Source organism: Pelecanus crispus, chromosome 5 (genome assembly GCF_030463565.1).
Source record: "Pelecanus crispus isolate bPelCri1 chromosome 5, bPelCri1.pri, whole genome shotgun sequence".
Classification (NCBI taxonomy): domain Eukaryota; kingdom Metazoa; phylum Chordata; class Aves; order Pelecaniformes; family Pelecanidae; genus Pelecanus; species Pelecanus crispus.
This window is the reverse complement of record NC_134647.1, coordinates 2277002-2304823: the sequence shown is the minus strand read 5'-3', so window position 1 is coordinate 2304823 and position 27822 is coordinate 2277002. Positions and strand designations below refer to the sequence as shown.

Below are 27822 nucleotides of genomic sequence, written 5' to 3'. Positions count from 1 at the left end.
TTAAACAAACTTTGTTTTATTCACACAAGGTGATGCACACATACTGCAGACAGGAGGCCAAACAGATATTCCAGTAAAACGGATCCCCTCTTCTTAATACTGCAACTCTTTAAGACAATTTTCTGGAAGAACTGCGACACGACTGTTACCCAGCACGCGTTCACCTTAACCCCCGCACAAAACAGAAGTAGGACCTTGGTCCGAATCCAGAGCGGTGGTGCCGGATCGCTCGCTGGCCGACCGACGGTGCTGCGGTGCCGGTGCAGGGAGCGGCGCCGGGAAAGCTCAGACGTGCTCAGAACCTGCCCCAGCTGTCGCTCCTTTCCTTCATTTTTCATTTGCACCAATTCAAAACAGTTTGAGTCAGCTTCACGTAAAATTTAACTGGTAAGAGCCATCAATTCTAAAAAGTTATTCGTTCATTCAACAGATCCATCACAGTGTTCAATGTAAGCAAGAGTAGTGCCTATTGTTTCTTAGAAAAGATGCATAGATTAAAATAAGGGGGGGAGGAAAAAAAAAAAGTCTTCCTATCAGAAAATAATTCCTGTAAGAGATTGCAGCTGCAGCCATGTCCCACTCGGCTCTCGTTTCTGAGGGACAGCCTTCGAAAGAATTCCACTGTTCCACAAGTCCATGAACATCTATGAACAAAGCCTAAAGTAAAACGAGCACAGAACATTGTTTTTAAGGTTTGCTTGTTACAGAAACAATCTGATTTTTTTTTTTTTTTTTAGTATTGTAAATTCTGTACCAAATGAAACAGGCAGTGCATTTGTCACACCTGGGTGAAAGACCACAATTTCTCAAAACACGTCTCTGCGTGGTGATATTACAGACAAATTCCATCGCTGCTGTCAGCCGACGATAACTTAGACATAACAGGTTGCCAACTCATACTAGACGAAAATTTCTCTAGTATTGGTATTTTCAACACCCATGAAACATATTACAAGAAAATGCTCATTATAAAGTCGCACAAATTTCTACATTAACCATGAAGAGTTTATACGAAAAAGCAGAAGTTATCTACTGTTGATTCCTGATATAAAACCTATAGGTAGGTAGAAATCTAATGTAGAAATCTGAAGTTAGAGAAATCCTTTGGCAGCATGTTCAGTTACAATCAGGCCTTGAAAATAAATATGATCATGTATAGAAGTACGAAGAGAAAAACCAGATCCTATTAACACCAAAACCCTCTAAATACACTATTTTAATAATAATTAAATTATTTTACACTATCTACAAGTTGCATATCACAGAATTAGGAATATAAGAGATGACAGAGTGACAAATCCTGCTTTTATAAAATTTCAGGCTTTAACAGTATGCATATATGTAGCTGTGTAGAAAATCTCAGACAAATGAGTATATACATTATTTATATTTAATAATTAACTGAACATAATCAAATCCCATCTGCCTAGCCATCTCAATTCAAGATACTCAATATTTCTGCTGGACCAAAGTTTTGAATCCAATAAAAATCCCTACCTTAATCTCAGTTTACTAACAAACATGGAGAATCTGTATCAATGATAGCAAGGTTTATTTAGTTTGACTACATACCAACTCGGAACAAAGTAAACTCTTACAAAAAAAATCTCCAAACAATAAGAACTTTGAACAGCAGCATTGAAGTTAATTATTCTTCTTGAAGAACGCAAGGAACAAGTTATCAAAATACTTCAGTATTGCAACTCGTGTTATTTATACTTAACTACTCCAAGGGGAAGGAATAAAGACAAATTAAAGTCACATCAAAAGGAAAGACAAAAGCTTCCTTCCGATTGCACAAAATTAAGTAGAAAACTGATTTTATGAGCAGGTACTGACTACCTTATTGCATAAGCATGAGGCTGCAAACGAATAAGGTCATGATACTAAATAATTAAATAAAATGTAAAGGAAATGGAGGTGGCGCTGAGCGAAGGGCGGTTTGTATTACACAACAACAGTCTACAACCTGATAGTTCTCATTTGGTAGAAAATTCATGCTCCAAACATACTTATTTAGACATTCGGGAGTTTCAGGTGTTTAATCAAGACGGTTTTATCAGCGATTTGCTTCCATTATTTTCCCAACCTAAAGATTATTACTCATCATAAAATTGTTAAAACAGGTATAAATATGACTATGCTAAAGTGAGTAGGTAAACAGGAGGAGAACAAAGTGGTGTTTTTCAGAGGTTGAAACAACGAAAGAAAGAAATCCCACATTCCTGAAAGAATTCAGCTCCTCTGCTCCTCTCCTACAAACCCCACCCATTAAAAAAGTGCATCAGGGAAGAAAATCTTTGATTTCTTTTCTTAGCCACCAAATGCTACGCTTCCACAGTTCCAAGGCAATTCCTTTTCTAAAGACACGTCTGTCACGTTCAATATGCAGCCGCTCCTTGTATTAAATGAGGAGCACGATCCCACTGCCAAAGCACGTGTACTCTGCCTATACAGACAGTGCGTTAAGTACACCTTTTTCACGTGGTTTAAGAGTTTCTCTGGCTGTAATCGGCGTTTATTTAGACGTGGAAATGGTGACAGAGAAAGGAAATCCAAGAGAGGCAAGAACCCCCTGGTCCCACAAAGACAATTCCTGTTCCAGCCAGCTCCCCACTGGAAAGGGAACAAGGCAGCTTCTCACAGTCTTAAGCGTCAAACATTCTTGAGCCCCTCCTTTACCACAAGGAACTGCAATACTCCTTCACTTCTAAATACATCCAAAAAGGAAAAGAAAAGAGATTCTGTACAGGTTTCTGGCTCAGCACTTTGTATCCACAGAGTGCCCACACAGTCAGCTGGGAGCAGCCCTTGCCTGCTTTTGCAGAGGAGAATTGTGCTTGCGGTACCACCTCTGCCAAAAGACGCAAGCGAGTTCTAGCAAAACCCCACCTGTTTTCTTCACAAGAAACACATCCGAAGTTCTCTGTAGCATCCCAAAAATCTAACAGGCAGCACTAAAAAATCTCATTTCTCATACTTCTGTAGGTACATGGTCCTCACTGTCACGATAGCAAATCATTTTCTCTTCCAGCTGTCATCTGCTGAGCTCATGCAGTTGTTCCAATTACGCAGTGCACATCATATTGTAAAGCTCGCTACAGCAGCGCAGAGAAAAGGTGGCCTCTAAATCCGCACAGATTCTCTAAAGCCACTTGGATAGAAAGATTATAGTAAGACACCAGAGGAGGCAGTGCATGATGAGAACAATGCGTAACAATGATTAAGCATCCTTAAGTTTTCATAAACACATTGAAAAGAAAATTATTTTTGGACAATCTTTTAACTTAAGATTCACAAATGGCGTTTCTTGAAACCACTGAAACAAGGGCTCAGAGTAATCTGAAATTATTTTAAACCATCAGCTAATCTAGTTCAAGCTATCTATGCAAATGCTTAACAATCGGGTCTGATCATCTGCATCACCCTAATGCAGTAAGTTGGGTTATTTAAAAAGGAAAATGTATTTTGACATCCGTGACAGGTATTGATAAAAATCATTAGGTCAGGCAACCTTTATTCATTAATTCAGAAACATGAGCTGGTTTGTTTTTAAAGGAGAGGCTGTTGATGGTAATTTGTTTGTTGCTGTAGAACGGAATGAGCGGGAACTGCCACGGGATAACCTGGTCCTTGAGGCAAACTCGACGTGCTATTCTGGTAAGCCGACATATCCACTGACATGCCCATCTGCTGCTGGGGGTAAGCAGCTGTGCTGGCCACCGACGGAAGGCCAGGGTTCTGGTTCACGTACGTCTGGTTTAACACAGAATCCGGTCCTGGGCTGTAACAAAACGAAACAAATCTAATTCTGACAAGCTCGGGTCTATTTATCCGATGAGCAGATTTGCAAATAAGAATATTGCTTAGCCCAAAAGCGATCTGTGTATTTCCAAAATGACCAAAACCAGTATTACGTGTCATTGTAAACATCCCTAGAACACACAACCTCCAGACAAAGCAGTAAAAGTACCATCAGGAAGAAGGTGATCTAAGAGTCTGCTGAAGCGATACCTTAAATATGCAGCTTGAGCTGGCTGAGTTGCTCCAGAAGAATTTATACTTTGAGGCAGAGACCTCAACTGCCCCATCTGATCAGGTCCTAGGCTGTAACCTGGGGAAATGGTGACTTGGTGAACACCCTGGATCATGTAGTTTCCACCAGGTGGCTGTACAGGATATGACTGTAAATAAAAAATAATAATAATTGTATACCTTTTATTTTCAATTAAGTAGCAGCAAATGTGGCACAGAATACCGCTACAATGAACACATACGTTAGGGTTCAAAGGCTGAATGAACATCAACGAATTTTTCCAACAAGGTTCTAAAACCAAAACGTGTACCTTCTCATAACACGTTTTAAATAGGCATCCTTTATTTCATCAGAAGGTACCTTTTCCAGAAATGCACTGCTAACAAGGTCAGTGCTCAATATCTGAAAGAACCACCTCATGTATCACATACAAGACAGCCGCCCCTCCCAGAAACCTTATTTCTTTCTCTCTAATTTGCCTCTTCTTTAAAATGTTCAATCCTTATGTATTTTGATGCACCGACTTGAGTAGGAAGATGGGCACCATATGAGATTTGTTCTTTAAACACATTCTGGAAATTAAAACATAGGAATATTCTAAGACTAAAACGCAAAAGGAAAGCAGCAACTTTCGTTCCTTGTATTTCTGGTTTAAGATAGTGCAAGTCTTTACTCAAAATTCAGACAGAACAGGTGGTGTAACATGCTTAGGCTACAGAAGTCTATGCTGCTCATTGGTTTTGCGTTAAGCGCAGCATGGTTGGTGTTATCTTGTCTTTTCCACCGCTGGAAGCATGCATCTTGGAAGAAACAGTAAACTCCAGTTGCCTTTTGGCTTAAATTACTTTTTAACCTCCAAATATAATGAATTTTCCATCGCTAGCAGCAGTTAAGGACATGGAATTGCTTTTAACTGACATATTTTCAGATCTAGCAGTTGCTATGGCAACTATTCTTTTCCCACTGAACAATTAACATTAAAGTAGAAGTCACTTAAAGTAAAAACACTCGTTCTATGCTTTCTCCAAAAAGGATCTTTAAAAATCTTTTTCTCCTCCATTTTTGTTTTCTTAAAACATCAATATGGCCCATTAGAGAGACTGCAAAGCAGTTCTGAGCTGTGACACCCCCTAATACAACGTGTTCATTTCTTAAGGAAAAAAAAAAAGACAGCTAAAACCAGACCAGTGTTTCTATATTTAGAAAAAGTACACTGCGCTCATGATTAACGTGCTAATATTAAAGTTCACTCACATCCCCGCTATTAGACAAGAAGGTAACATTTTACTTTAAGACTGAGGACATGACTCACAGCAAGAATATCCACCAAGCTGCTGAAATTCTAACTGTAAAAAAATTAATAATGGAAGGCATCTTTTAGTATTTGCAATACAGTATCCTTCTGTTAAGTAGAGCAAATTTAACAACTGTACCTTATTGTACAAGCAGGTAGCGGCAAATCAAAGTACTCCGTTCTACTGCATAAATGGTAATTTATTCTAAAGGCTATAAAAAGTCACCAGGCAATGTCAGATTGTTCGTAGGCTAGCAAGAAAGCGCACACTTCATTTTTGCTGTCATCTTTTTAAATAGAAATCTATATTAGGAAAGTCTCTATTTCCAGAAAGGAGTACTGACCTGCACTGAAACGCCAGAAGATGTAGGCGGGTATTGTGCAGGATGGTGGAGTTTTGAGTAGGCTGAGTACATCGGTGTTTCATTCATCAGTTTGTTATAGAGCTCCAGAGCTTCTAGAACTTTCACATTCAATTCTGATAATTCTGAATGTTTTCTGTTTCAAAACAAATATGTGCAGATGCTAAGTTTCTCTAACATCTAGTGTTAGATGGTAAAAAGTAAGAGTGGTTCATTAAACAGTTTTGAATATGCAAGGAAAAAAAAAAAAACCAACTTAAAAGGCAGACGGTCAATTTGTTACACATCGAGATTGCAAAATTGCCATTCTGTTTCTTACAGCAATGGGACTGGAAGGAGGGTCCAAGTGGTGAACAACTATTCGTCCCCAGCTGCAGTAAGGCAAGCAGCTCCACAGGTGCTAGTTAGCTTTTCTTTTCACCCTCAAATATCCCTAGGAGTCTAAAGGGGAAGAGGTGAAGATAGCGTTGAATGGATTCTCCTGTCATGGAGGAGAGTCAGCAGCGGACTGAAAATACCAAGCTCCAGACAGAGTGCAAAAGGCTACAGTCAGAAAGTGTTAATATAAAATGCACCCAGTAACTTATGCCGTAAGTTCTGGAGAGCAGCAATCAAATCTTAGCACACGCCCTGGGACTTCGGTACCTAAGTGTTAAAAAATAAAGGTAGAATTGTCCAAATTTCTTTCTTGCAAGATTTTCTAGCTTGGGAGATGAAAGACAAAGTACCGAAAAAAAAAACCCAACAAAAAACCCCAAAAAACCCAACTGCACAATTTGAAGTAAATCCTAGTAAATAATGCAGAAGCTATGTTATGGCTCACCTATCTATCTCTTCTAGCTTTTCATCTATCATTGGACCCATCTGTTGACAAACATCTGTGAAGACAAAAGTGTCAAGCTAGTTAATGTCTTGCACAATTAAAAGTTTAAACGCAGCCAAAAAATACTTTGTCCAAGTACACTAAAATAGCATACAAAATTGGAGAGTGCACCTTGTTATCATGTGTGTCCCGTTCCGCCAGCCCAAACAGAGAAGAAAAATACTTCCGTCATTCTACTTTGTCATCCTCTCTCCTCGTTCCCTCTACCCTCTCAAACAAAAGACTACTGATGAAAAACATGGGAAATTTTGCATTTCTGCTTCCACTGTGGAAGTCCTACGACTTTTGTCTCTTACTGGAATATCTAACCTAGACCGCCTGTGAACCCAGCCAGATCAGTGGTACTGTAAAGCTTCCTTTACCTTCACTTTTTCCATTCTAGGAACACTCCTTTTTTAATGTACGCTCAATTGTTAATACACACCTTGAACTAACGGGCTCTTAAGTGCACTGAACTTCCTCTCCCCTCCTAGCCAGCAGTATTTTGGAGGAATTTTGACACAAAATTAATTGCTTATTTCAAGCAGAGTTTTGATAGGTGGATGGATCTTGCAAGCATCAGGCACTGTACACTAGCGGAAGTTATGCAAATTACTCTGCTAAACACGGAGTTGGCTTGGCAACTACTAGAAAATTTAGAGTTATACCTATAGCCCCACGCTCCCACTGTGAAATAAGCTATTCTACAGCACATTACTAGGTTTCTCTAAGCTTAAAATAAATACAGAAGAATCACCAGCTCAATCCACAAAAGGTAATTGTGAGAAGAAATATGAAAACTAGCTAATTTATGCTCAAAGTACCTTCTGAGTCTAGAAGATCTGGAGAATCAAGCTTTAAATCTGTAGGATCTATACTCTGAAGTACCTGCAGTGTTTTATCCATCTTATCCTGAAAGGTGAAGAGAAGATTAAGAACAGTTATTTCTGAAGCATAGCAGAGACTGTTTTAATTTTCAAATAAAAAAAAAAGTTCTGTATATAAAAAGAATTATCCGCTAACATTCAGTAACAAATGTAAAATCGCAGCAATTGTTTTATATTGAAAGTGACTGCATACCTCATCTATATAAACTGGCTCAGGTTCTGATTTCTTAATTTCTTCTGTAGTATCCTCAGGAACAGAATTTTTATCCACAGTTGCTGAAAGAAAAATATTAGTTACTTTCTGCAGTTGTGTTACTATGCTAACTTAAAATACACATTTGCTCCTTGCTTGCCATCATATCTTTAAATGATAAGAGAAATGTGAATAAGTACTTCAAGCAGCAATGCACCTAGCACATTAGAGAAGGGAAAACAGGTTTGCCTAGAACGGACGTTCTGACAAGCTGCTTCCTTTGGGCTGTTAGCCTGATTATGAACCTAGGCTCAGCAAGGGAAAGACTCGTGAGTCATATTACATCTAAAAACATCTCCAGCACACGTATGGTTCCTTTCAGCCAAGTCCTAAGTGTTAAGATTTATTCTGGTATCATGAGCATGAATAAAGCTAACAATATGATTCTTACAAACCACTGACATGGGTATGAATGTTATTCTATACTAAATCTGATGTCTGAAAAGAGACTTTGATATTTCCAATGGCAAATTACTGGATTCATATGTAATATGTTACTGAAAAAGAATTATGGCAAATTGAACTGAATTTCTGTAATAGGAAAAAGATAACAACTTAGAAGAGAATCGGAAGATAGAAATCGTTGAAGTGAGCTACAACAGTGGTATATGCTTGCTTTCTTGTTTGAAACAAGGGCAGGATTTCTCTCTCAATTCTTTCCTTGGGCTGATTTCAGGAAATTATTTTGCTGATGGGCTAATGAGTAGTTCTACCAGAAGGCCAGCTTTCTAAAATAATGTATCAGCTTTTAGTAGCTAACTTACCTGCCTCAGGTTCCACATTTAAGTCAGAAGTCACAAAATTAGATGGAAACAGTCCTACTCCTCTATGATTTTCACCTTTCCACCAATTGGTGTCACTGGGGAAATAAAGATGTATTACAAAACTCTGAACATTAATGCTAGCGTCAGCGACATATTTTGGGCTTTGGACAGAAAACCTGCGCTTTCTAATACGCCGCTGCCCTGTGTATCCGACAACAAAGGCAAAGGAGAACATTTGAAGAGGTTAGCAGCAAAGCCAAAGACAGGAGCTGGGGCAGACGGCGGGGGAGGAGAAGAGGAGGGATCGGGGGAAGTAAAAATCATTCAGTAGCAATCGCTCAAAATTTAACACAACTCTTCAATTCTTTAGATTTATTAGATGATGGCCCATCATCTAAAAGTTTATAAGAAGTACGCAAGTGGGGACTAACTTTAGAAACAGAATTGGTCTGTCACAGTCTATTAAATTAGAACAGCATTAGGAGGAAGTTCTGCTTCTTAGCTATCGTTGGGTCAATGGTGATAACAACAATAATTATCTTAAGTATTTTTTCTTCAGTTTTATTCTTAGTAAACATGATGCTTGATAGCCAGAAATTTAACAATTTCTGGAAGTAGCTGGAATTGAGCACTGTAATGTGTATGTATATTCTTATGACATATGTTACAACCAACTAACATTAATCTTAAAAACTACAAACAAACTGGACCTACACCATGGCGTGAAATACCCAACGTAACACAATGAGGTTCTCCCTGCACCAAAAATGACTTGAGGTCAAAAACTTGGGGTATGGAAAGAATAGTGGAAGATAAAGGGATTTGAGGGAGGCTAGAGTGACAATATACACTTCTGTGGGGAAAAAAGCATCACAGAAAAAAATTGCTATCCTAAGAAAACAACAGTTCTGGAATAAAGGCACCTCCATTGGATATATTATACCTGTCATCCAAAACAAAAATAATTTCTCCACTTTTAAAGGTGAGCTCATTATCCTCGACGGCTTCAAAGTCATACAGAGCTCGCACCTTCCTTGAGTTCTGATTGTTTTGCTGAATTTCTGCAGATGGGTACAAGGATTTAGTTTCCATTTGTTGCTGTTTCTGCTCTTGCAAAGACAATTCGATAGCTACAATTAGGGGAGAGGGGAGAGAAAAAAAAGGTTTGTATATTTTATCCCTGTATACAAAGGCAGTTTGCTTTCCTAATAAAAATAATATTTATTGCTATATTATAAACATGGTCTGTATCTACTTCTTTAATATTTTAAGTTTAAAATCTTTGCTCCCAACTACTAGCCGTATTTCACATTTCAACAGCTTTACTCTGCCCTGCAACAGCATTAGAAGACATCATCATGCATGAGTTATGAAACATTTAAAAAAACCTCTGCTTTTCGTGGTACGTGCCACTACTTGAAGCAGCTCACACATTACTAATGTCAGTAGCATCATTAGCACGATCAGAAATACTGATGAATTCTTCACTATGACATCTGAACAACAGTAACTATATCCAAGAAAGAGGAGAAAGAATAAAACGTGTAAGTGTTCTGACTTTTTTTTAAAGCATCAAGATGAAGGCTAAAATAAAACATGTGGGTACAGAAGACCCAGCTCTCTGGAAAGCTATCACAAAACAATGCTAATGGCTACGTGATGGGGAAGAATATATCAATCCACAAGGAAAACACCTTCATACCATTTTGAATGATACAGTGTATTAGTTCCCAACCTGCTGTGCCCTTGTTTTCAATTCAATGCAGCAGAAGAGAGTACAATTTCCTATTTCCGTGCATTTTAACAAAACTTCTAGAGTACAAGTCTAACGCAAGGCTGTGACTAGCAATTTACCTTTAGCTATATCTTCATCTTCTTTGTTTTTACTTAATGATGAACCATTCTTAGCAGCATTTGTGGTTGCCTGCAAATGTATTAACAATAGAGTAAGTTCAGGTTACAAATGAAAAAGAAAGCTCTATAATTATACACTTTAAAAAATTAGTAATAAGTTGTTCCTGGTTAGCTGCCTTACTGTAGCATTTCATTACTGAATCAAGATGACCTTCCAGAAGAAAAGAATTACCACTTTTCAGAATCTCATGCAGATTTTCTTTTGTTTTCAGCAAGGAACAAAGTAAAATAAATAATCAGATCTAATTTAAATAACTGATCTCATTTAAATAATTATTTTAGTCTCATTTATTAAAGTAAGACTACTCATTCCACCTTTGCCCTCTCTTCAAAAGGGAAGAAAAGCTCTTTGGAGTCCTACATCTGCAAAGACCCAAGTTATTAAGCAGCAGCTGGACTTGCTGAAAAGGGAGGTCTCAGAGCAAAAAGCCACCCTCTATCTCTGCTGGTGGGACAGTGGGAAGGAAGAGCAAATGCACATCAAGTTGGGAGCTGCCGACTTAAATAACAGGAGTCTCCGTAACAGCATACTGAAATCATTCTTGGGAGTTTTCAGTCCGACAAGGAAGTCTTCTCACACATATGAGGAATGAAGAACCCAGTTTCAGACCCTAGGCGTGTCTAGGAGTTACCCATGGTCCTGGAAAACAATTCTGTACAAGTGCACCAAAAAATCATAAACCTCAGCTTTGCTTGTTTGAAGTGAAGTGTATGAGGTAAAAACATCAAGATGTCATTTTATATGTATTTGTAGGAAAGGAGGCATAATTGGTTGCCAGTATTCTAGATCTTCCATGTTACTGCCATATGTTTTAACACATATCCTACATTTAGAAGTGAAAACATCTTTGTGGAGGAAGGAAAGACTGTAAAAGTAAAAAACCCCTCTGTGTTTAATATAGAGAAAAGTAAACTTCATGTAAGGAATATGTAATAGAAGCTGTAGTTCTAATTTTCAGCACTGATCTTCACCTGACTCATAATTAACAGGGAAATATTTAGAAGCATATCAATAACAAAGCACAGAAAACCCCCACCTGTCATCGTATCTGCCAGCTAGAAGATCAGGCATATACACCACCAGCAGGAAAATACAAAGGGTGAGTTAGGGATCGGAGCACCCCACCTACTGCAGAGCCAGGACAATTCCTGACATGGACAGGTAACTGCATGAACAAGAAATGGGGACTTGGAAAAGGGAAGCATAGCACAGACCATGTCTCAATTCCAGATATTGCCCTTTGTTTTGTGAGACTCTGAAGAAAAAATGAAGGTATGTGCTCCAAGTCAGCAATTAGAACCATGAAACACCAAGTACAAAGTGTGGGTGTGGAATTGCTTCACTTTAACGTGGTGACAGCTCAATGAAGCTCTAAAAATGATCAGAAGAAAAGAAGGATCTAAAATGGAACAGCTCATAAGGGCATCATGAAATAGCCTTTAGTCTGTTCTTACTTTTCTTAGGAAGGCAAGGACATAAAAACACAGAATGAACAGAAGTGAACCTCAGCATAAGGAGGCAGCCAAAACAGAATCCTGCTCTCCTCCGATCAAAAGCACAAAAGATCTCCTTTGGACAGCTTTTCATTTTGTTCACTGCCAGGAACAGCGACCCTAACAGTACCATGTGTCCCAAATCAGCTTTTACCTGCGATCCAGCTGCAGGAAAAGTTACACCTTCTTCTTTTAAAGATTTAATAGTTGCAGATATTAAGCTACACTGCGGGTCTTTCTGAAATTCTTCCGACCACTCCACCATTAGAGCTTTTAGCTTTTCACATACTTTTGGATGAGCCTAGAAGACAAAATTGCATAGAAAGGGATGCTTGTACCTCAAAATGAACAGAAACAGTTGTTCCCCCTTGGTAAAACTTTGTTACCAAAACAATTTTACTAGAAATATCCTCAATAATTAATAACTGTCTTGGTTAAGAAAATTTGGGAAACAGAGCCCAGAATATATGGTCTTTTATACAATGATTCTGCTATCACAGACAGCATGCTTAGCTTCTGGAACATCATCCTTTCATTGGAAAGCTGGCATAGCTGTTTCCAACACCATTACCCCAATGCAGCAACAGACTGCAGGCAGTTCAGATTTCCCTGATTCTACCAAACAACTGGTTATTTTAAATCCGGGCTCCTTCAACCCTTACAGCAGTCCTCTGAGGCAAATTCTCTTGCGCAGCCAAAGCTTAGATCTTGCAGGCAGCTCACCTACCTATGCTGCTTTTATTTTAGTGGAGTCAATTGTAGGTGGTTAAGGAATGGCTAAGGAAAAAGACTGATTAAAAGAAAATGACTTTTCAAACATTGGCCATGTTTCCACCTCAATAGTTTTGGAGAAAGTCAGGCTATCTACCACACTTACCCCTACTTTTCCACACCCCTATGTTAGTTACCCTCCATTTCACCTCAATTTTCTCTTCATTACTTCTAATTTGCATTGTTATTCCCCTCCCAGCCACGTAAGTTGGTCTACTATAAGATACTGTCTTTCCGTACAAGACAATACCTCTTCCCTACCTTTTATGACCTCTGCTGTCTTCTCCTCAAGTGCCAGAACACGTTTCTCCCTGTTGACTTCTCAGGTGATAGGATCTCACAAAAAACTGATCTTTGTACCATCGCTGTATGTACATAAGTATGTACGTCTCCCTGATTCAGATTCTCTCACAAGAAGGAATTATGCATTATTCATTATGTAGTGCCACCCAGTTCATGGGACAGTTTATATTATTAGCTCCTGAACTAGGAGCTGACGTACAAGGACACAGTCAGGTAAGGGAAGATACTTCCTTGCGGTGGGGGCAAACCAAGATCGAGTTCACGCTCTGCCTGCAATTCCTCTGGCTCCCGCATTCTTCTCTAGCTTCCCGCATGAAAGAGCCTCTACAGCTCCCCTTCCTCCACTCTCATCCACAGGATTTACAGCTACTCTAAATCCACACAGGACCACTGATTTCATTCAGCACTGCAAATTTTATGTGCTAACAACCTCACCCGAAGTGATAATCCACTTTCGGAAAAGCAGGTCAGAGTCATGTATTACTCTACCGTATGGCTAAAGAATACCCTTCAGAGTGTACCTCAGACACATTAAACATCAGCTGCTGTTAATCCTGTAATCATGTAATAGCCTTAAAAATTTACTGGAGCAAAACGAACAACTCTTCAATAGAGCAGCTAATAGAGGTGAAGGTCATGCCAGCACTACGAGGGTAAAACATGGAGCAAAGCACTTCAGACTCCGTACGCTTTCTGGTTTTGTTGACAGTTGATGGAAAGACTGTAGTTTGAACCCAAAGCATCCAAATTAACCTCAGGATGCTTGCGGGTGAATAAGGGTTCTGGGGCTGCTGGGCTCACCTACATCTGTTTCACCTGGCTTGTCTGGATAAGAGCCTGGGACCGCACAAATGCGGTGTGCGGCCAGGATTTCTCATTTGAGCGTAGTTCAGATCACACTGTAAGCCTGCGCCTCACATGTAAACTTATGCTGAACAGTAAGAACGTTGACAAGCTTGGGCTCAAGCATGCATTTAATTGAAGAGCTGTAGCTTGATAGGCTCAGTATCAGCACAAAGGCATTTGTTACACGTGTCTGAACTGATTTTCTTTTGGAGAAAAGGGAGAAAGTACAATTTTATCTGTCCTCTGAAGATTATTCCTCCAAGTGGGCCAGGGACGTGGGTAAAATGTAAGGATTTCCCAACAACAAAATAAATGATGCTCCAGTAGACCATTCTTCAGTGGGATTAAAGGTTTGGTTTTACATCCACGAGAGCTGTCAGACCATGAAGGTCAATGTTCTATTTCAGAATGGACCACAGCTAATGGGAACAAAGGGGAGGACTTTTAAGACCTATTTTTCCATACAAAGTGAGAAACAGAAGAGCTGTGAACTCATTTTGCTTCCCAGCAATTTTATTAGTTTCCTTAATTGCTTTGCTCCACCTCTGATGATTCCAGGCCTCCCATATATTTGAAGACTAACTTCTTTTTAACCCATTAGCCATTTTTGTCTTCAACTGGAGCAGTAATTAGGGGAAAGCTGTTTCTGCTTATTCAATTCATTACATCCCGATTTAGATCCCATCAGCTGCTTGACCCTAACCATTTAGGTCTTCCTTTTTTTGTTACCTCCTCATTCAGCGTTCTGAGAATCTCTAGAAATTAAGTTGTCCGAAGACTTTATCCTTTTCCTTCTAAAAACGTAGTTGAACTTTCTCACAGTTTTCCCTTTGCACTTCAGCCCATGAATTTCATTCAAGCCAAATAAAAACTCTCTTCAAGAAAAGCTGCCTTCACCATTATCGAATTAATCGAGCTTAGGAAGAGTCACAAATTTTAATTAAACTTGCTCATGCAATTTTGAAAAAATTGGGAGTAGGTATTATTAGCCTGTCACTTCTTTCATACATTATATTTTCATAGTAAAAATTAAAGTACACAAATTTCAGTGATAAGACAAACAGCCAGCAGTACCTGCAATTGCACCAAAACTAGAAAATGCATATTAAATACAACACTAGTTTTGCCAAATCTTTGCTATGCTGAGACAAAGTAGTTACCAACATAATTGTCCCCCACTACTTAAGGTTATAAAAAAATTACCTTATTTATTATACCTCGAGCTTCACTAGCAAAATCACGAGAACATACTTCTAAGTGAAATATTTTTCCACAGTTTGATACACAGGCTCCTAAAAGCTGACAACAGAAAGACAATTGTGAAAATGACAACAATGAAAATAATCCAAAATAAAAGCATACATAAAAAGAGTTTGATTTAATCCCTGTTCAGCATGCACGCTCTATATATTTTCAGTAGAAGTCAAAGGTATTAATCAATCAGTACACATTTAATAGCTGCATTACATAAAAGAATACAAAGGTTTATGAAAATAGTGATAGTCTACTCACTGTAAGTGCTTGCAAAGCCACATGGGGAACTTTATGATTTACTCTCTTCATGATGGCTTTAAGGCAATCCTTTGCTCTGAAAAAGGAACAAAGAAACTATTAGTCATCAATGTGACTGACCTGATCTGCGGCATGAATGATACCAGATGCTCAAGTTGGGTAAGCAAACAAAACTGGGTCTATTGAAAAAAAAAAAAGTAACCTAACCTAAACTTTTCCCAGCGCTAGTCTGGAAAAAATATGTAACAACTTGTTTGTTCTTAGATGTGTATTGGATTGGAACAGACTCCATTTTTACGCTGGTGTTTTGTATTAATTTCCATAAAACTGCTGACAGGCCATAAAGGGAGCGATTACCATTAAGTTGAGGAAACACATTTGAAAGAGACAATGAAAGAAATGTCTACATATAAAAAAGAAAAAGGAGCAGTGATGATTAAATACATGCTTATTTTACTGGCTACTGTAAAGGGTCTGCATGGATTTAATTTAAAAATCGTGCTCACAGGTTGTCAGCCCTTGGATCCCATTTTCAAGACACTAAGGATACATAAAGATTTTATAATTCGTTTCAGCAAAATCTGAGATAAGTATAGAATAATGATTAGCACTCTAAATGTTACTCTACTACGGAGTTTCAGCCTTAAAATGAGCATTGAAGGCACATAGCTGCTACATGGGCTGAAGCATATGTAAGGCTTCATTAACACTATTATTTTGGAACCCCTAAAACCACAGAATCGCTATGTAAAGAGCTGATGCAGCACCTTTACAACTAATAGCACTTTGCAGTGTGCTTGAGCTGCTGTATTATCGAAGCACAGAAATGCCTCCACAAGGCTGCGCGTCTCCACGTCGCCTAGCGATCTCGGCTCGAACAACCCGTGCTCTTCACCGCCAAGGCTGTGGTTCCCCGGTCCCTTTAGGCAGGCACACGTGAAAGCCACTGATGAAAGTAGCGGACCAAACTCCTACCGTCCCCTCCGCCGGCAACGCAGCCCCCTTCCCTTCCTGACCGAGGCTGTAGCAGTCCTGCAGTGCCTGGATCAAGGAACTGATCTGGCCGAGCACTTCAGTTTTCAGCCAGATCACTGCCAAGATCAAATTCACCAGGAATCGCACAAGGGGCCAGAGGAAATATCTGACAGCCCTCTTCAATGCAAATTCTCCCTCCTGTCAATTTAAAGTCATCGTGGAATTGCAACCTGAGGCAAAGCTTAAAAAAAAAAGCCTGTGCAGAATTGAAACCAAAACTGTTTCACTGTTAACATTAAAAAAGATGTTTGCTTCAAGGTTTTGTTTCAAAAGATGTCTGTTTCAGTATAGTGTGTGTACAGTAGTGAGAAAGATTTTATGCCGCTAATTAAACAAGATAATAGAGTCATAGAGTCATAGAATGCTTTGGGTTGGAAGGGACCTTGAGAGATCATCGAGCCCAACCCCCCTGCAGTAAAATAAACTGCATCTATATTCACATTTTGGTTTAGATCAGTGGTCTGGTTTTGAAACAAATTTTCTGATCGTTCCCACATGTCGCACATTTAGTTCACAGTAGAGTTTTGCGCACACAAATTAATTTCATTTTGGAAGAAACTAAGCCAGAAGCTCCTCTGTGCACACCAAATGTGCGCCAACCTCTCAAGGAGCCACCAGAGTCAGCGACAGGATCTGCAGACAAATTTGGACCAATTCTGGTGTGGATGTTAAGTTTAGGAGAAGAGATTAAACCTGTTCTGAAGGGGGAAAAAAAACCACCCTGAGCTGCAAATTGGATGATTGCAGTGGCTTCGGTACAACCGCTCTGGTTTGCTACTCCAGCCCTACCGTGCTGAGTTAATTGGTGATGCATGCGTAGTCAGAGAAGTACAGGGTTAGGCCTAATATTGAGTACATTTGGTCACAGTTAATATACAAACAATCCAACAAAGTCAACATACTTGTTGTTAAGCTATATATTTGTTTAAGGGTAGGTAACAGTATTTCTTATTTTCAGAAGACTGCTCTTAGCGAAGGGCAGGAGGGAAGAAAACTACACAAAACTGAAGGAAAATATGCTAGCAATAGTGGCATTTAAAATTCAGAATTTAGGATTTTATTGTATATACAGAATATATATTAAGATTTACTTACGTATTTTATATATGTAGTTATATATTTTGGATGTGTAATTACAAAAAAAACCCCACCCTAAATTGTTTACAATCTCCCTCCCCCCAAAACAAGCAGATTTAAAAGTCCCCTCTACAAAAGTATTTTGGCACTAAAAAAACCCCAGATTTTTAAGAAAGGATTCAAAGGACATTCTACACTTTTTTTCTTAAGGACTAAAGATTCCCAGATTAAATAGATTTGCTATTATTCCCTGTGGGAGGTAATTAATACAGAAAGAACTTTCTCAGTGTAGTAATCTTAAACGTTACATGTAACTGATAAAAATTCTAAGATCACTTAAGAATTCAGCCTATGCACTAATTCAGGTTTACTTCAAAATTTAAAACATTTTATCACTCAAAAAGGTTACCTTAAAATTCAGCAAATACTTTTGGCCATTATCAGATCATTGAACTACCACTCACATTTCAGTATTACCACTCAGGCTAAACTGATTCAAACTGATCTGTGTTTTGGTCCCCATTTTTTCCCCTTTTCTCCTCCGTCAGTCCCATTCCTCCTAATGGATAAACACAGACAAATTTCTCATCATAAATAGCTAACTGTCCCAGCTAGATAATTTTCTGCAAAGAAACTAGTTCACTTTTTCCTACTGGCACAGTTGCTTCTCGAAATTTATGCAAGATCATTAAATATGAATAACTTGGTCTACTGTGCAAAACTCCATAAAAATTGGAATGCACTCAGCATATACAAATTGCTCTACTCGAAATGCTGTTGGAACATTTCTTTCAAAGAATTTTAAAGCCAACTACATGTATCTGTAGAGCTTGCAGACCTGTCAGATTGGTAGCACTTTCTGCGTAGCTGACTACACTGAGCATTTTGAGACGCGTTCTCTCTGAACCAGCATTCTTCTTCACATGAACATGAAATTACATGTTGTAATGCTGAGACACAGCTTACCCATTAGGAGTACTTCCAACTTTGTCACATATATCCATAATAAGACCCCAGTCCTCACTGGTGTTACATTCATTTGTAGCCTTTTCTAGAAAGAAAAACAAGATTGATTAAGTGTAATGCCCTCATAAGTCCAGATTCTACTCAAGGAACACTGTCTCAGTCATACCAGAAAAAAAGACTCCACGTACAAAATATTAAGAGGCAGTGTCTTCTGCAGATCAGTGTAATTCTTGCTATCTTGTAAAGTGTTATGTACGGTTTTCAGCACTGGACTGTGCTACACAGATGTGATAAGTATTTAAAAGATCCCAAAATAGAACCAGCTCTTGAAGTGTAATGTTGTACATGATGACAAAGAAACTGCTTCGTACCGTTGTTTAGTTACTCCAGGTTTAAGTCATAGCCCTAGTTTAGAGTTTGCTCAAGGTCTTCTAACATTTGCATGCCATTAAGTATTTCACATGGATGTTCCAAGGGAAAAAAAAAAAAACCAAAAAACCCCACCACCAAGAAAAAGAATCTCTTTAGGACTCTAAAGGAAAGCCATCTCCTCATTTGACACACTTACTAAAGTATTTTTTTCTACTAGACTTTTCAGGAAAACTAAATGCCACAGCAAGTGTTAAGAAAAATAAATGGCATGGAAGGATTAATAAAGAACACAGAGGGGGCAACAAAAACCAGATTGCTCTGTCGAAAGAATGCATCCCTAATTAATATTTGCAGCATATCGTTCTATATATTAACTGATAAGGCTTAATGTTATTTATTTGTGCTTTCGTTTCAAGTTTTTATTAGAGCCATGTTATTTTAATCACATGCAAATATTACAGTTCTACTAAAATAGCTTATAAACAGCAAATTAAATATTTTACACATTGCATTTGCTGCCTTAGGATTTAATTTTAACCTGCCAATTTAATATTTTAACTCAGTTCAAAGATAAGTGCTTTTAGATTTTTATGCTAGATATTAATCCCACTAGAATGCACTTCATAATCGCAGCAATATCATAATCAGTACTTTTACAGAATTTTACTTTGGTAAGAGAAGCCACTAAATCCCTTTGGGAACGAGTATTTTAGAGACTATTTAGTAGACTGAAGCAGAACATAACGGTCACTCACTGTTGATGTGATGGTGTTCTGTGATAGCAGCTGTTCCAAAATTACAAGATTTGCTGACAGCAATACTACTGGAGGATAAACCCAATTTCATGTGCGCAATTAAGCATCTTCTCTGATAATCGGTTTCACTACTTAGTTTCGCAGTTAAAAGTTGCAACAATACTCAGGCTAGCTCAGCAGAATGGCTTCCACAAAGAAAACGCAAGCGTAGCAGCCAACAGGGCCCCTAAAACCCCTTTTGTTACAGATGTAAAAGCAGACCGAGAAGGAGCAATGGAAATTTGCAGTTTTGGCCATAGGTTATCTGCGCAAGCTTAGACTATTTAAGGGAAGCAAATACTGTGTTGAAAGCGTGTTCCTACAGCACAAGTCATCTTAAAAACTTACCCAGAAAGGACATAGTTGTTAAATTTTAAGTACATCAATATTTTTAGGATACTAACACAAAATTCATTGCTTGTTCTTGAAAATAAACGAGCTCCCGCAAGTTAAAACACTTTAACATTCAGTTTATTTAAAAAAACCCCACCAAACCAAAACAACCCCCATACGCACATTTCCTGGATACGTGAACCCTAAGTACTGAACAATCCCAAAAGAACAGCGTAACACAATGTCTGGTGCACACAACTTCAGCCTGATGTTTCCTATGAAGCTCTGCCAGCTAAAACTGCTTTTTGAAAGCATCTCCTTGCACGTCTCCATCCCCAGTGGTGCGAATCCTCCCATCCAAACTTGTCAGTCAAATTAATCCACCTCATCAAATGACAGCAGCCATCAGTCATGTGTATGAAGCCGGCCCCCCAATGACAACTAGCACCAATGCCTATAAAACAGGCCGGGCACATTATTTAATCCCACTGCCTGGTGTCAGCCTGATCTGAAACCCATCTGCCCCCTGAAACTCCTGGAATATTTCAGAGATGCCTCTTTCTGCAAGTGCCCCTCTTCCACAAGCAGAGAGAGAGCAGCTAATAGAAAACAGTAAGAAATGGCCGTAGGTCAACAAAAAGGCGCAGAAGCCAAGAAAAACTGAGGTTGTGTTTCACACCCAAGCCTTCAGAACCATAAACGGCCACAAACAGCAGTGACCAACGCTGCACTTGGGCTCTTCCAGGTCTCAGCAATGCCCACGGACCCGGGAGGATGCAAGCTCAGCTGAGACACCGCAGTACTTTGATACAGGTGGGCACAACCAGTGAAGCAAGCCTCAAGAGAGGCACTGTCATCCTTTTAGGCTTTGTTTATCGTTTCATACGCTCCAAAAACCCCAAACCCAGACCTCCAAACTTTCCTCTTCCTACACTCCCTTCTCTTTCCCTCCACTACTCTCCTTTTAAAATGGGAAACAAATCAAATCAGGTAATTTACTTTTGGAGAAGTTATGTAAAAAACCATAATTGCATCCACAAAATACATATAAGATGCTTTGAGAGGACACACCTATCTGATTTGCTAGTAAAAAGTACTCTCATGTAAAATATCACAACAACGAAACCAACCGAAATAGTTACTTGGACAAAAATACATAGAAAGTTTAAAATTACTCTGTTTACAAGCCATATGCAAGCTTGTAAACTGACCCTGCAGGGTAAACACTGCGAAACCAAGCCCCTCGCTTTGTACATGCTGTCATACAGATCCAGGAAGGTCCCCACAAAGGGTGCCAGGTAAGGAACAGGGTAAAACAAGTGCAGCGGTGCAGCTCGGTGGAGCTCCAGCTCCTTCAGCCTGCCGGGATGCATCAGCACCTCTCCTCCCTTTACGGTGTTCGTTACGTAGACACAGGCGTCACTTTTGTCCTCTACAAAAGACTCAAAAGCGCTTGCCAGGGGATATATTGAAGTTTTCCTGGACACTTACAGGAAATCACGATCAGCTTTGCCTGCCATGACAGAAGATGTCCCACGCTATCCTGATGAACTCTTCCACTGTCGACAGGAAGGCTTAATGTTTACCAGGCTTCACTGAGAAGTTTTCAACTCCACACCTTCTACACCTTGGAGACCAGCATAGCTACCATAATGCTTAGCACTACTTACTCACAGCTCCCATGCTTTTCCTCCTCTCCCCCAGCCAGCATGTTCATACACGGAGGCATATTGAATGCAAACTCCCTCCTCTTGTATCTACGCAGCCTGTTCGAGGAGTGGATGTGGTCCCGGTGAGAATATGGAGGCTGCCCTATGGCAAACTCTTACAACTTTTGAAGTTTTCTTCCCTGCCAGCATGACAAATTTAACAGCATCTGTTTTTTTGCTTAACACGGGCTCCAGCTGAAGAATAATCTTGAAGGAGAACTACTTCACAGATGCCGAGACATGGACTTTGATCAGAAGAAACAGATGCGGGAGGATGCATTTTCCAAGATTTTCTTGGTGCTAAGAGAATAAAAACTTTAAAAAAAAATGCTATGACTTATACTCTGTCGTCCTCCAATTAATGAATGAACACTAGACTTGAGCTTACTTTTATAGAAATAACGATAAAAGCAAAATACGTTTCTTTTTATTGCTGCTTGGTATATTTTTAAAATTCCACAAAGAATTCAAAAATCACAATTAATCATTTTTAACTGGAGCAGTTCCCTGATCTGATTTGCCATGCAGCTGCACGAAAAACTATGCCAACACAAGAGAGGAGATAGCACTAAAATGAGTAGCTGGGAAGGGGACAGGAACTGTTTACTGATAGTACTGCCAAAAGAAGAAATGCTTGGCAAACTACTGCCTTAAAACACTGTCACCAGCTCTTCCAGAAAAGAAGGTAATGCTTCACCGTGGCATGCTAAAGTCAAGTTTTGCAGGATCCTCCCTCTACCACACAATATCCAGAAGGGCTGCTGCATCTGCAAGCAAAGCTGGACGTCACCCTTTCCAGCCTAACTACACTAGTTCTTTTCCCCCTTTTCACAAGAAAGGCATGGGTAATACACATAAATAACACCAAAAGACAGGAGGAAAAAAAATACTACGAGGACTGCAACGGGGTAACACATGGCAATCCTCAAAAGCATCCCTGAAAACATCTTTTCAAACATCAAGTCCTCAGTCTCTGAAGATCCTGGCACAATGTCAAAGATCTGCTTTCGTAATTAAGTGCGCTGCTGCACGTTCGCTCTTACAGGCCTGGAAACACCACGCAGAGCTCGCAGCCTCCACACCTTGCAGCTTTCACACAGCACCTCTCTCGAGGCCTGCTGCATTTCCAGCAACGCACAACCAGCACTGGGATCCCTCGGGTTTGCAAATGCGAAAGGAACGCGCCCCATTTCCGATACAACACTAAGAATTCTGCAGATATGTCTAGGATCTGTCTATACTCACAATAACAAGCAGCAAGGAAAACAGCATGAGCAACTGAGGGAATCTTAAAATACCTATATGAACACGAAAGGAAGAAGAGAAAGGGAATTACGGGAACCTCACAGCCCCCAGGACCCCCCAAGCATGATACGAGCACCCCAAAAGTTCTGCGGAAATCTCTGCCAAGAGATGTTGTGCCAACATGACACTTTGATTCCTACCAAAAGTGTGTCACAATGTGACACAACACAAATCTCTCACTGACCGCCTCTGCTGGAAATCTATATCCCATTTAACATTTGACATGGCAAAATCAGCAATCCTGGTCTGATGACAGCTCTACCTCTATGCTGCCTAGCACATACGACCTTCGAACTTGCAAAATATTTTGTTATTTCAGTCCTGAATTCCCTTGAGCCAAGCTGGCCAACAATGCTAAATAATATGTCACTTAAAAAAAAAAAACCAACAACAAAAAAAAACCCCTAGAACATAACATTTTTCCCCCGTGTCAATTTGCATGCTAGAAACAGAGAGAAAGCAAGCACTCAAGCACTGATTTAGCACAAAGAACTTTTCGATTTGATATGGCATTTGCTAAAGACTGTGATCACTAAAATAAAAATTTTCTAGAGACTAATTTGCCCCACAAAGCTATGTGAAATAAAATCCTGCCTGCACGTAAGTATTTCAACTTTTACACAGAGCCATTCTAAGTATGTAAAGACAGAGTTCCTATATGAAAAGTGAAAGACAAAAAAAAAAAAAAAAAAAAAAAAAAGAGGCCTACTCTAGACTGCCGTTTTGCAGAAGATAAAGCAGAACCACATGGATGAAAACCAGAAATTTTATGCCACACACCCTCATTTGTTTGCCTTGTCTTTGTATAGCCAAATTACAGATTTCTAGTTTGGAGATAATTAGTGATTATAGACATGATGACACTATGGTCATATGACTTGCATTTCCTGTAACACTGCATAGTCCACTTGGTCCTTGCTGAAAAGGCAACCCTACTTGTAATGACCCCAGGTCCCTATTCATGTCACTGAATATTATATTCTAAAAAAATTGGATCAAAGTGAAATATTGTAATAACTTTTTGCAATGTAAATCCAGTTCACTGAGAAGGCTATTTGAGATACAATTTTTGCTTCAAAAGCGAGTCTGACATTTTGTTTCATTGAGTCAATAACCTGAAAAGCAAACAATTCCATTTGTCAAACAATCTGCAAACTACAAGAAAAGCATTGTAAAGACTGGGGAGGGATTAACAGAGGCTTGTATTCTAGAGCCTGGAAAGCACCCTAATAATGAAAGTTACCAACAGTCACATATTGTATAACAAAACATCCCTCATAATATAATTAAAAAAAAAGTGAGGCTATGATATATTAAAGAAATAATCAAGGCAGGGGTGGGGGAGCAGACCAGTAATAATCTCAAAAATGAGCACGAAATGTCATAAAATTGCAGGCTCAGAATTTAGGAATTTTAATCCCTCAAATCAAGATACAGCCACGGACTGAAGACTGGAAAATACTGTCCCTACTTTTCAAGAAAAAAAGAAACACCCAAGAAACAACCCCCTTCCCCCCCCCCCTCAATTAGCTTGTCCTCAAACATTTGCAAGATTTTAGAACAAACGTTGAAGACAGGAATTATTACAAACTGAGAAATGAAGGGGAAACGTGGTGAATTGTAACAGAAAGCAGCTAATCTAACATTGGTTGTCTGTTCCAGTTGCAGAGAAACATTCCATAGGATGCCACATGCGAGTTACTAACTGCAATTCTTGGATCACTCTAAAAGTAATATAAAGGACTCTAATGAGGGTGGGGAGAGTTTACTCCCCGAATGCCTCAAAAATCAGTCTTGAAATCAGTATTAGTATATCCTGGATGACACTGACAGCAAGGGTAAGGGTCTTACAGGGAAGCTAGCGGAAAGTTGGAAGGTATCATCAATAAAAGGAAAGGCTAAAACGTAACGTAAGGGGAAATGTAAACCCTTGAGGACTGGATTAGGCAGAGAAAGGTAACAGTAGGACAAAATGCAACTTCAGTTAGGGTCAATAAAAGATTCTCCTAGAAACAAGGTGCTCAGCAGTTGGAAACAAGAGGAGGATGACGTGTACGCCAAGTCCTAGCACAAGAGGACACAGGCCACCAAGGTAAGGCAGCCACAAAAAGCCAAATACAATCCTAGAATGAAACATGCCAGGTAAACATTTCAGCAAAGCACAAGGAAACAGGAAATACTATCAGACAAGTTATAAGCGATCCATGATACAGTGCACAATTCTGGATGCCAGTCAAACTACGCAAAAAAATACTTCCTACTCCCTTGATCATGTCAACAATCTCATGCAAGAAGGCTAACTAAACAAAAGATGAAAGGGAATAGGTTTGTTCTCTACTGAAGGAGCAACTACTTCAGAGATGAAGGTTATTTAAGAGGAAGGACAACGCTGGGAAAACAGCAAGTGCATATGAACTAACCAGGAATAGATTTAGACAGGACATTAAAAATCTTCTAACACTCTAAAGACCTGAAGTTTTAGGGTATCCTCTCAATAAGGAAAACAGAGGAAAGAAACCACACTCCTCTAAAACACTATTCCATAGGTTAATCTTGCGACATGCAACTATATACAAAGCAACCAAAGCAGATGCCAAGGAATTAAGACTCTGCACAGCTCTGCTGAAAAGCAAACATACAGGTTTAGAACCAGGAAAGTAAAAACAGCTGTGGCAAAGCAAAAGAGTGTTTATCTACATGTTCTAAAGGTGCCCCAAGAAAAGAGCAGTACTAGATGTGTGGTCTGGAGAGAGCGAGCTGCATCAACCTCCTTGCTTGCTGTTAACAAAAGCGGGGTCCTGTTCCTCCCATTAACCTTTGCAGGGGCGTCCTGCTCCTCTTTTTCACTGCCATTCCACAGCCTTTGCTGAGCAGATTCAAGTCCCCAAACTTCCAAACTCATCACCTTCATAGACGATCCAAGTCACAAGCCAAATACTTTGTTCTGGAAAATTAGCTTTCTGCCAAAAAGAGTTGGGTCAGCTCAGTGGTGAACCAACCAACCAAACAAAAAAATCCTAGGTGGATGGGACCATGGAAAAGGATCTCTCCTTTGCAGCAGCATCATGGGCTCAACTATTTTCTTGGTATGTACCTTTTTTCTTTTTTAAATGAAAAAGAAAACAGAATGTAAAAAAAGTTAAATCTTGACAGATGCATATTAAAAGTGTGAAAAAACACTCAGGTAAATACTACTAGTTAAAGTATAGACCATCCACATTTGATAATTTGATATTCTGGATGGTCTAATTTACAATGGATTAGCAACTTTTAAAAAAACTCCTAATGGCAAACAGAAGTTTCTCCTGGCAAGGGACTGCAAGATTTAGCCTCAATAATTACAAAGTTCCTATTCTGTTGCACTTCTTCAATTGTAGTTAAGTGCAGACAGTTACGCTCACCGTATATAAGGCAAAATTTAAGAAACTACAAGTGAACAGACTGCCACTTTTGTAACACTATAGTCTTGAAGTTCTTGAAGCATTTAGGTTTGCCAAAGAATTCTGCCCAGCTGTGAGAGTCCCCAGTTCACAACGTCTTCACGTCTTCACTTGAGCAAACACATTAGCTACAGCCACGTGAAAGGCAAGTCTGGCAAAACACACACACAACTTCACAAGGTATTTGAAATAACTTGACTATGTGTAGCTGGTCTGGTGAGTTTCTACTTTCATTTCAACCATAGCTCAATATTAAAAATCTCATGACGGTTTGTGAGAAGATCAAGAAGAAAGAGAATGCTTTTATTACACAAAATTTGCAGATGCATTGAGAAAACAGTGCAACTTAACAAAAAAGAGATAGTGTGGTAATACGAGCACTCACAACAACCTGCTGCATCTGTATACACCCCTGGCTTTGACAAAAAACCCAAGAATGCTAATTCTTCTCTTACCTAAAATTCCCGTATAACAAGAAACGTAAATCTGACTTTAGTGTCTAGCTTAATTTAATTCTTTTTCCAGTGCTTTGATTCAGAATAGGTATTGTTTAAAAAAAAAAAAAAGGCAAAAAAAACCCTAAAAAAGGAACACACAGGGCAAGTTTGATGCTCGAGAAAGTGCAAGACAGAGCAGAAGCCCAAAACAAAATAACTGAGTCATCACTCATCCCATCGATGGCACCAACTCCAGCCCAAGTTGCCTCATGGCTTTGTAATGGGCAGAAATGCCAGCGCAGGCGCAACTTGATGCCCCCAAATCAGGCGCTGGACGATGCCTTAGGATCAGCTACCGAAAGAGGCATAAAAATGGGGCCCTGCTGACATTGAGTCGGTTTACACCCTTGAGCATAACCAAGATGACAAGCTTAACATACCACGTAACTCCACCGAAACCTAGCAACCTGAGCGACGTACCGTGAAAGGCAGGAGGGAACAAGGCACCTCAAAGACACGCCGCAGATGTAAAACTTCAGAAGTCACGGCATGACCGGCCACAAAACACTTCCTTAAACCGCTGAGCGTAAAGGGGACGCGACAGAGCCCGAGCCCGCCGTGCTGGAGCACCCGACCGGCCCCGCTCCTCTGCGGAGGCCCCGCCGCTGTCAGAGAGCCGGGAAGGCGGGCAGGGCCGGCGGCACGGAGCGCGGGCTGCCCGGGATCCCGTCACGGACGGCGCGGCCGTTTTCCCCTGAAGCTCGGCGGCGGGACTGCCAGCAGCTGCCAGCGCCGCGGGGCCCGGCTGCTCACCGAGCAGGCCCGAAACCGCGGCTCCCACCGCCGGCCCTCGCTACTCTTCCTCCCTCAGGAGCCCCGGGGCGGAGGACGGGGCCGAGGCCGCCGTTCCCGGCCACCCGGGCCCAGCCGCCGTTCCCGGCCACCCGGGCCCAGCCGCCGCCGCCCGGCCTCCCCGCGCCCCGCCGTCCCGCTCGCTCACCCACGTCCTGCTCGAAGGGGTTGGGGGCGAAGAGCGGCATCTCGGCAGCGCCCGGC

The 27822-nt window shown here is 40.1% G+C and overlaps 1 protein-coding gene across 3 annotated transcripts; it reads right to left on the bottom strand.

The window, feature by feature from the left end:
• Positions 1-27822, bottom strand: STAM2 (signal transducing adaptor molecule 2). Of its 3 annotated transcripts, none has more exons than XM_075711412.1 (14): positions 27767-27822; positions 18377-18461; positions 15299-15374; positions 14990-15085; positions 12021-12167; positions 10313-10382; positions 9402-9588; positions 8459-8553; positions 7635-7717; positions 7379-7466; positions 6516-6570; positions 5675-5828; positions 4015-4184; positions 1-3784 (listed from the first exon to the last, which is right to left on the bottom strand). In XM_075711412.1, the coding sequence occupies exons 1-14, from the start codon at positions 27804-27806 to the stop codon at positions 3553-3555; spliced, it is 1578 nt and encodes a 525-aa protein (XP_075567527.1). In that variant the 5' UTR covers positions 27807-27822; the 3' UTR covers positions 1-3552. The 3 variants fall into 3 exon arrangements, with proteins under 3 accessions (XP_075567527.1, XP_075567529.1, XP_075567530.1); XM_075711414.1 differs by having other exon boundaries at positions 14990-15104; positions 15300-15374; XM_075711415.1 differs by lacking the exon at positions 27767-27822 and adding an exon at positions 17875-17969 and having other exon boundaries at positions 18377-18414.

What these genes read in the sequence shown, in the direction of transcription:
- STAM2 (XM_075711414.1), bottom strand. Translation starts at nt 27,806, where the DNA reads ATGCCGCTCTTCGCCCCCAACCCCTTCGAGCAGGACGTGG. An exon ending in AGATGAAGATATAGCTAAAG is followed by an intron (nt 9,589 to 10,312) that starts GTAAATTGCTAG and finishes CCCTAATTGTAG; the next exon opens with CTATCGAATTGTCTTTGCAA. An exon ending in CTTCTGGCGTTTCAGTGCAG is followed by an intron (nt 4,185 to 5,674) that starts GTCAGTACTCCT and finishes TTTTATTTACAG; the next exon opens with TCATATCCTGTACAGCCACC.